The 10,546-nt window shown below is 40.9% G+C and overlaps 1 protein-coding gene across 2 annotated transcripts in view; it reads left to right on the top strand.

The window, feature by feature from the left end:
* The first annotated feature begins 7,703 nt into the window (after positions 1-7,703).
* Positions 7,704-10,546, top strand: part of smtnb (smoothelin b) — a 272,508-nt gene continuing 269,665 nt past the window's right edge. Inside the window, exon 1 of one of the 2 annotated variants that reach the window (XM_063034479.1) lies at positions 7,704-8,077. In XM_063034479.1, the coding sequence (XP_062890549.1) occupies positions 8,027-8,077 (51 nt within the window). In that variant the 5' untranslated portion in view covers positions 7,704-8,026. The remainder of the gene's footprint in view (positions 8,078-10,546) is intronic. The other variant, XM_063034478.1, reaches the window with a different exon arrangement.

The following is a 10,546-nucleotide window of genomic DNA, read 5'->3' as shown; positions in this document are numbered from 1 at the left end:
CAGTCCTGTTGCAAAGTCTCATTCCAAGATATATGACTTGCAGCCATTTCCTCCTCAGATGCCGCTTGGCCCACTGAATTCCAGATTCAAACGTGCAGACACTTATGTTTCCAGTTGGAATTGGATATGTCAGTAAATGGAAATTAAACTATTTTATTCACAGCGGCCACTAGATGGAGTCTTTGTGCCAAATTATACCGTATCCCTAAAATTCATGCTAGGGGTCATGGTGTAAAATGCAGTGGTTGTAATTACATTTTCACGTACACTATACAAAGGATTAATGTACAAATGGAGTCCAATAATATCCATAAACAAGCAAAACACCTACTCTAATACAGACAAATACAAGATTTTCTGTTATGTTTAGCTTTTGGAATATTATCTTCACTGGCATGACCAGCATTTATTTCCAATCCCAAAACGTTCATGTCAGGTTGTGATTTTTAAATGCCGCTGAAAATGTTTGTTATGGTATTTGACAACACGCAAAACTCCGTAAACTTCTAGTCACAAAGTGACCTGGGTTCAATTCCCATTGCTGCCTGTAAGGAGCTTGTATATTCTCCCCGTGACTGCATGGGTTTCCTCCGGGTGCTCTGATTTCCTCCCACAGTCCAAAGACGTACCAGTTGGTAGGTTAATTAGTCATTGTGAATTGCCCCGTGATTAGGCTGGGATTAAATTGGGGGATTGTAGGGTGCCATGAGATGTAGAGCTGGAAGGGTTTACTCTCAGTAAATAAATAAATAGATAGATAGATAAACAAATGGACAAATAAATAGATAGATAGGTAAGTAAATAAATAAGCTGAGGTACTGGCATACCTTCTTTGTGGCTGCGCCAATGAAAACTGAAGACAGTGGAAATAATGGATGCACCAGTGGTTGTCTTCAATATGCTATGTAACTAGGACATTTGTCATGCATTGGAAGGTAACAAATATAACTCTACTATTTAAGAAAGGAGAGAGAGTGAAAATATGGAACGATCGACTGCTTAGTTTGACTTCAGGTGTAACTGGAATGCCAGAATCTATTATTATGGAAGTGATAGCAGGGCACTGGAAAATTATAATAGGACTGGGCAGATTCAAAAGCTTTATGAAAGTGAAGCATTATGTTTGATAAATCAGAAATCTTTTGACTTTGCATCTAACTGAATAGATAATTGGTAACTAAAGTATCTGCTGTAAACAGATGCCATACAAAGGTTATAAAATAAAATTAGAGCAAAAGAGGTTCAGTGTTAATTGACGACTGGTTAATGGACATAAAACAGACAGTGGGAATTTTTGGTTTGGACGGCTATGACAAATGTAGTGTTGTGGGAATACGCTGGGGCCCAAGGCAGTTCACATTCTCTGTCAGTGATTTGGATGAAGGGATCCAGCACAATCTATCTCAATTTAATTATGATACAAAGCTGGGTGACAGTGAGAACTGTGAGGAGGATGCAGAGAGGCTTCTGGGGAATAGAGAAAAGCTAAGAGAATGGGTGAAACATGTAGATGAAATATAATGTGGAAAAATGTGAGCTATCCAGTTTGGTAGAGAAAAAATAAGAAGGTGGAATATGTTTAGATGGTGAGAGTTTACAGGAAATTGGTATTCAGTGTGGGTCCTGGATGTTCTTGTCAATAAATCTGTTGAAAGTCACAAGACAAATATTGCAAGAGATCAAGAAGGCAAATAGCAATTGGTCTCTTTTGAAAGACTAAGGATGCCTTTATATAATTATACAGGACCTAGGTAGAACTGCAACAATAGTTTATCTGATTATTTAAGGGTGAATTGTTCTATAAGTGAACAGGTATGCAAAATATGCAGAAATATTGAAAGGTGAACACGTACAAATTCTAATGGGAATTTTTAGGGCAGAGAGCATCAATGACTTATCTAAAATCATGGGTCACTATCTCTAACCAAAGTGTTGCCGTACAGGACTGAGGTGAGAGGAAATCCTTCATCCATAGGGTAGTGAATCTTCCAAACTCTCCAATGTAGTATTTGTGGCCCTTTTCCTGAATACACTTAAGCCAGAGACTGGAACACTTTTGGAATTAGAAGGAATTAGGGAATATGGGTTTGGTATATGAAAGTATCTTTGAGGCTCAATATCATCACGATCGTATTAAGCTGGAGTACTAAATGCAGTTCCAGTCGCCATGGTGAAGGAAGAATTTGATAGTTCTGGAGAATTTGCTGAAGGAATTCACCAAGACTTTGCCTGGGATGAAGCAGTTCAGTTATGAGGAGATACTGGAGAAGCTAGCTCTTTTCTCCTTCGACTGGCGGAGGTTAAGAGGGGATGTGATTGGTGTATATAAATGTCTAAAAGATATAGATAGGGTAGACAGCAGGAAACTTTTCCCTATATCACATGTAGATGAAGTGAGAGGACATGGGTTTAAGGTGAGAGATTTTGTGTTTTGTGTTATGTTTTTCATTCATTTTTATGCCATTTGCATGATTTGTTTCTTTTTTGTGTGTTGGGGGTGCAGTTTGGTGTTTATGTTTGAACGGGTTCTATAGTTTTCTTTGTTTCATGGCGGTCTATGGGAAGACGAATCTCAGGGTTGTATACTGCATACACACATATATATCAACATATACAACCCTGAGATTCATTTTCTTGCAGGCACACTCAATAAATCAGTAGTAATCACCTAGCTTCTAAACTTGGACATCAGTAAACCCTCTGCAAATAGATCTTTTATTTACTCATTGAGAGACTACAGTCAATATGAAGCAGAGATAACATCTCCTCCTCATTGACAATCAGCACAGACACCTCAAGGATGCGTGCTTAGCCCATTGATCTACATCTCTACACTCCTGCCTTTGTGGATAAGCACAGTTCAAAAACCATCTATAAATTTGCAGATGATGTCACTGTTGAGGGTGAAATTTCAGAGGGAGATTCGGGGGCATAAGGGAGTGGAGTAGATCAACTCATTGAGTGCTGTCGCAACAACAATCTCACACTCAATGTCACCAAGACCAAGGAATTGATTGTGGACTTCAGGAAGGGGAAGCAGAAGACATCCTCATTGAGGAGTAAGCAGGGGAAAGGGTGAGCAGCTTGAAGTTCCTGGGTGTCATCATCTCAGAGGATCTGTCAAAGGCCCAATGCATTGATACAGTCACAAAGAAGGCATACTGGTGGCTCTATTTCCTTCAGAATTTGAGGAGATTTGTATGTCACCAATGACTCCAGAACTTTTTTATAAATGTATGGTGGATAGCCTTCTGACTGGTTGCATTACAGCCTGGTATGGTGCCTCCAATGCACAGGATTGCAAGAGGCTGCAGAGGATTGTAAACTCAGCCAGTCCCAAGAAGGGCACCACCCTCTCTACCATCAAGGACATCTTCCATCATTGAAAACCCTCACCATCCAGGACATACACTCTCCCCATTACTATCAGGAGGTTTAGAAGCCTGAAGATCCATACTCAACAAAACAGAGGCAGCTTCCTCCCCTCCGCCATCAGATTTCTCAATGGTCCATGAACACTACCTCATTATTCCTTTCTTTTGCACTATTTATTTATTTTGTAATTTATAGCAATTTTCATGTCTTTGCACTGTACTGCTGCCACAAAACAACTAATTTCATGTCATGTAAGACAGTGATAAGTGATAATAAACCTTATTCTGACCTTGCTTCCATCTTACAATTGTTGGCAACCAGGCATCAACACAATCAAACTACCATTCTTCCAAGAGAATGAAAGCAGGCTTCATTGTGATAGACGTTGGAAGGAACTCCAGCAAGTGCCAATCCTGTTCATCCTGTGTCCAAAATACATGCTCAGTAGCAGGAACACAAATGAATTCCATTTACATGTAATTGATACTGAATCTCATTATAGCTCTACTTTTTTCTTTTTATGATTAGAAGACAGGGTAAGCACAGTTTTGTAGCTTTTCTGTTCATTATTATTCTGCAAAGTTGAGCTGCATTTTCAGGTGACACATTAAAACAAATCTGTGGTGGACCTAAATTTTGAGTTGCACAACACAAAGAGTTTGGACTGCCAGATGTTTTGGTTCTGCCTGCCTCAGTGTCAAACCACTTCATTTGTAACAGCCAGTTGCAATACAATGCTCAGATTAAAGGTTGCATTCTGTCACAACACCAGACCCATAGCACCCAATAAAATCAAGTGCTTTATTTCACGTTGGTCAGCCTGGTTTTCAGTTGGTAGATTTGCATACTTAAGGCAAGGTTAATCTCCTCCATGTCCACGTCAACTGGACATTTCCAGCACCCAAAAGGAAGTAATATTTGCTTTAACTTCTAGTTATCAGAAGTTAACTCTTTGCTAAGTGTGCAAGTTATTGTTTCTTTGAAAACAAAACAGACTGCAGATGCCAGAATCTATAACAAAAAAAAATGATGGAATTCAAGCAGAATCTGTGGAGGCAAAAGATGAAAGTCAACATTCTAGTTTAAGACCCTACATCAGAAGTGGATCAGGGCTTGTTTCTTTCATTGGTGCGTGCAATGGAAGATCTAGTTTTTGTCTTGTTCACAGTTGTTGCTCTTGTAAATCAAGTATTGATCTTGAGAGGGAAGAAATTGGCAATTTTATTCTCCCTCTTTCTATCTAAGCCTTTATCTATATCTCATTCACCAGCAATAGCAAACTAAGTCCAAGATATCGACTCTGAACTGCCCAGGCCCTCCACAGCTTTTAGTGTCTCGAACATTTACAAGCATTTAAAAATGTTCAGAAACTTTAAAAGTAGTATATTTCTAAATCATAGTAAAGAAAAAAAAGAAAGTAATTGAAAATGTTTAGAAATCTAAAGGTGATTACATTTATGTTAACAATTGAATGCGATGAAGTGCATTCAGTTTCCTTAAATTTGCCTGAAATGAGTGAAATTGCTGAAAATTTATCAGGTCTAAGATGGTCCAGGTTCCAAATTGCTTGGAAATGATCCAGATGATCCAAAAATCTGAAGTCCTCTCTCCCACACTATCCTTTTTGCTACACATTTATTTTACTTGTCCTCCTATTCCTGATTTCACTAGCACAGAGCACCAGAAGCAACTCAGGGATTATAACCCGAGAGGCCCTGCTCTTTAATCTTGATCCAGCTTTCTAGGTTTCTCATTCCTCTTCTTAGCTACATCAACAGTACTTATATGGACCATAACCTCAAGTAGTTTAATTTTCCCTTTTAGAAAGTCCTCTATCTACTCCAAGATATCTGTGATCTGGGAAGCAAAATGCAATTGGCGGACCTTGTTTGCAGCTATAGAAACATCTGTCTGCTTACCTCATAATTGAATACCTATCATGACAGCTTTCCTAGTCTTTACCTTCCCACAAGTTCACTAAGCATGTTGTCCACAACGTCCCTAGCATTGTAGTTGCTCCGTAATGAATCCATTTGTAGCTCCATCTGTGCAGTACAGTCAGGAGCTACAGCCTGACAACACCTCTCAGATAAACTGGTTGCTAAGGACTAAGAAAGTCTCTCTAATTTCCTACATAGCACAGGAGGAGTCCAATGGGCCAAATTCTCCTGCTGTAGACTGATAAATGTGAAGTGCTGCATTTTGGGAGGTCTAAAAGATCAGAGATAGGGTAACTAATGAGACAGTACTCCAACGTGCCCATAGAAAAAGATCTTTAATGAGAACATTAAATAAGAGGAAACTTAAATTCCTGGGCCATGTCATCAGAAAGGGAGAAATAGAATGCCTTACATTACAAGGCTGCATGCCTGGGAAACGCGGAAGAGGAAGGCAAAGAAGAAAATATATGGACACTGTGAAAGAACTAACAGATCTAAGTGTGCGAGATATCACTGACACTGCATGGGATCGTTCGATGTGGACAGCCATGATCACCCAAGTGTGTAATGCGCTAGGTGCATGAAGAAGAAGAAAAGATCAGAACATGTATCATGTAACATGTTAGGGACCTAGGAGATATAGAGAGAAAAGATTTCCTGTACAAGTCCAAAAAGCTCCTGAAGGTGGCAGCATAGGTTGAAAGGCTATTGAAGAAGACAATGTGGGTCTTCATTTGCCAAGGTATGAAATATAATATTACGGAGTTCATTGTGTAATGTTATAGAATCTTGGATTATGCCACAGCTAGAGGTTTGCACGCAATTCTAGTGAACAAATGAATGAATGTGATACATTGGGGAAGCTGTGGAGGAGAATCTCTCAGGTGTTTCCTTGGATGGTATGTTTCAATCATGAGAAGAGACTGGATAGGCTGTGTTTATTTTACTTAGTTCGGAGGCTGAGGGACAACCTGATATGAATATATAAAATTATGAGGGGCATAGAGTGGAGAGTGAAGATTTTTTCCTCTTAATGAAGACATGTAAAACTCGAGAGTACGTGTTCAAGGTGTGATGTATGAAGGTTAGAGGGACCAAGGTAAGAAATATTACTGAAGAGTGTGGTTAGAATCAGGAATGTGCTCTCTGAGAAGGTAGTGGATTCAGGTTCTCTTACAGCATTAAATAAGTATTTAAGTAAGCATTCCAATCACCAGGGTCTGAAAGGCTACTGTCCAAATGGTGGAAAATTGGCTTAATATAGATGGATACTTGATAGGTGACATAAGGTGATCTGAAGTCCCTGCTTCTGTCCAGTATGACAATACTTCCTTTTTGTTAATTGCTGCACTGCAAATTGTTTGCCAGTTCCTTGCATTTCTCCAGTGGTTACACATGAAAAGTAATGTCTTGGCTGTGAAGTCATTTTCAGGCAGTCCCTTGGGGATGAGAATGGCTTGCTTCCAATTCTGTGGGCTCCGAGATGGCTGTTGGGATCTTCAGACACTGCCACTGGCAGGGCGGCAGATGCTTAATACGACAGGAAGGTGCGTAGTGTAAAGTTGGTGAGCCGCTGGCTACATTTTTGCTGGTGTTTTTTTTTAATGGAAAGGCTCATGTTTTTTGATGCTGTCCTGGCTGCTCCTTCTTCCTCTCTGTTTGGTCATGGGCCAGGGAGTACTACGAGTCACTGAAAATGTTGCATTTTCTCAAGGCTGCTCTGAGAACTTCTTTTAAGAGTTTTCTCTTAATGGCTCGGCGCAGACCAGATGGGTCCAAGGGCCTGTTTTCTGTGCTGTACTTTTCTATAACTCTGTCATTCTGGTGATCTCTTGCCATGATGGCATTCAGAATGGATTACCTGTTTTAGGGGTCTGGTATGGATGCGACTCAATCAAGAGAGCCCGCTTAGTCTAATTGGATTTTTTTTTTTAACTGCATATACTGGAAATGTAAAATAGAAACTGAAAGTACTGGGAATATTCCGCGTGTCAGGCTACACCTTTGAGAAGATAAACTTTTAACGTTTCAGAGCGAAGGCCTTTCGTTAGACCAGATTGTGCCTAGCATCATCTATGGGTTGTTTTTCGTAACATTAGCAGAGATTTTAAGCTTCGGGAACGCTATTAATTCTCCTAGGCGGCCGCAGTCCAACTTCACGGTAGCTCCGAGCGGAAAATTGTCCCAGAGGTAACACGGTCGGACGGAGTGGCCGCCGATGTGACGTCCGAAAACGACGGTTGAAACCTGAGATCCAATCAGAAGGAAGCTGGCGGATAAGAGTGAGCGCGATTGGGCGACGCCCAGGCCGCTGGGCGGGACTTCAGCTGAGATCGGTATTTGAAGCTCGAGCTGAGGTGAGCCGCCGCAAGCGGGGTGGGTTCGGGACTCCGAACCTGGGGGATTGTTCGGGGAGAAGACGAAGGGCAGAAAACGTTCGGGGCGGGGGCTGTGGGAAATAAAACTGGGACAAGAGCGCCCGTGTGACCTGTGATCCAGGTTGATTTCGCCTGAGGGGATACTTTGGCCCCGTTGCCGGAGTTCGGAGCGAGCACCTGTGACGATCGGACTGTCAGACGTCGGGACACCTGGGGGGGTCGCCGAGTGACGGGGCTGTCCGAGGGGGTGAATTGAGCCGGCAACACCATCGCTGAGTACTGAAGCGAACTTCTGACCCTCTGGAGCTCTGAAGGGCAGAGCCTGGCCTCACGATGTCCGCGGACCGCTATTCATCTTTGGACGAACCAGCCCTCAGGAAATTGGTGAGAGAACAAGGGAGAGGGTGTGTTTGTTTGATTTACACTGAAATGTTCCCCCGCACTCGGTGCTTGCGGTTCCGTGGTTCTTGCTCTGGCCTTGCTTAGTCCTCTGGGAGGCGGGGGTTATCCCAAGATCCACGATGAGTTTTAGCTGTGAAACGTTGAGTGTCCCGGGCTACAGAGTATGTCGCTGGCGGCAGTGCCGCTCACTACAATGCTATCGATCCGTCCTGCACCAAGGTACACGTCCATTCTTTAAGCAGATAACGTAAAGTCGGCACGTTTGATTTCTTAGTGTGCCTAGGTACAAGTTGGGACAGCCTCCTATCTGGCATGCGACGTGTCACGATTCGCAAAGCAGATCCATAACTACACTTCGATTGTTAAATCGCATAACTTAACAATGCTTTTGCTATCTCTCGGCTCTAAACCGGTCTTAACGCAGAATGAAGCAGATACTGCAAAATTGTTTTACATATTTGATCCTTCGCTTAATTTTTTGTGCAAGCAGTCTCTAAATGCAGTTGAAGTTTATTCTTAACTTGTCAGTTCTGCTTAAACGTTCAAATAAAATGCTGACTCCAGTTTATTGTGTCCTTCCGCAGCAGATGACAGTTTCTGGACTTCAGCGTCAAGCTTGGCTGTTAGACCAATTAAATAGTTCTTTTTTTCCTTGCAGTGGTGAGATCGCCCAGATATACCTTTTAGTACCCTGGTGTTTTGATCGCACTCGTGTTAATTTAACGTTTTTCATATTAAAATTGATTCTTACTGCGAAAAAAATGCCGTTATTAATGAGAAATCGGTTAGCAAATGGATGACATTAAAACTGAATTGAAGTTCTCCAGAGTTTGCTACTCATTTCCTTCGTCGTTGGATTTCATGAAGGGTGTCTGATTTTATTGAATAGTGGGTAAACTAACTACATCTGTACATTCATGTGTATCTAACATCATCTAACGTTCTAACGGGAGCAGGTGTTTTGGCAATGAGAAGCAAACTGAACGCGATTGTTAACGCAATTAAAGTTCAAAGTAAATTTTATTATCAAAGTACATACTGTATATGTCACCATATACAACCCTGAGATTCACTTTCCACTGAGTATGTGTAGTGCTTCCTGTCACCTACAAAATGAATAGAGGCTACCATTTCAGTTGAAGATGTCTTGGAACTAATGTGATCATTAGAAATGTGGAATACCTAAATCTGTATGGATGGACACTGTCGATTTCTTGACATCTAAGTATTATAAAGCCAAGGGTGTGCTTTTTTGATAACGTGTATATCGTCTTTATACCATGCGGCGAAACTCCGCTAATTTGCACAGCACAGGCTGCTTAAATGACCACGATAAAAGAATCTCTTGCTCTTCTTCCGCTCCTGTAACCTTCGAAAATCTTCAGATTTATATCCTTCTCCAATTCTGGGTAGATCTCCCCCTTCATTTTTGTTAGCTTTAGCTTTGTCTGCCAAAGATCATGAGCTCTGGAATTTTTCTCCATAATTTTGCCCATATTCCTATCTGTTATTTTAAGAAAGTTCCAAACCCTACCTTGGATCTTTTATAAATCCTGATTTTTTTTTTGGGGGGGTCAACTTTTACTCCGTGATAAATCAATCTCCTGCTGCACAAAATAGCGTTTAGGTATCCTTTATGTACACGCGAAAGAACCAATACTGTCTCAGTTTAACTGAAAATGATACTTCTCTGAAATATTCCCTTATTGTATTTCTGCATGGGAATGTCACAGAAAATTCCTGCGCTCGGGTTTCTGGAATGAACTTGATTTCAGAACCTTCTGTTTTGGACATGAACCGCACTTGGTACTTGCGTTCAACCAGTCCTCGTTTTCGTTAAGCAGGCACCGGTTTGATTGGGGAGACGTTATCCACCTTAGTGCAATTATAGGCTCACGAGAACTTGATGAATGTGGAACAATCGTTTAAAAAGAGCTAGGGTCAGTAGTTTGTTGTTACTGCAGTTGTATAGCTTCTAAGCTGAAATTATCTTGCCTTTGAGTAAAGAAATCTCCATTGTTACATGCATTAATTTGTTCAAATCTTAAAATATTGTTTGTAAAATTAAAAAAAAGATGTTACTGCCATGTCAACAGATGAAACTGGAAAATTTATTACCTTGAAGTGGCAAGTGGCATTGTTATATATCAATCATATATCACATGCCGTTGTATAATCATTGCTATATTTCATAACCAATCCTTTATTTATTAAATGGGTTTTATAACCTTGTTTCCACTGCATCAGGAGGTCTCAACCTTTTTTATGCCATGAAGCCTTGCAATTAACTAAAGGGTCTGTGAACCCCAGGTTGGGAACCCCTGTGTAGTTGACCTGTCTATTTGCTAATGGAAAATGATTTGTACTGTATGTAGATTTGAGTATAACTTTGTTCTGAATGATCTTACAGTTCAATGCTTAGAAATGCTACTTGAACAGCCTCATGATGTA

This window comes from Mobula hypostoma, chromosome 27 (genome assembly GCF_963921235.1).
Source record: "Mobula hypostoma chromosome 27, sMobHyp1.1, whole genome shotgun sequence".
Classification (NCBI taxonomy): Eukaryota; Metazoa; Chordata; class Chondrichthyes; order Myliobatiformes; family Myliobatidae; genus Mobula; species Mobula hypostoma.
Note: the sequence above shows the minus strand (reverse complement) of the source record. Positions and strands in the feature narration are given on the sequence as shown.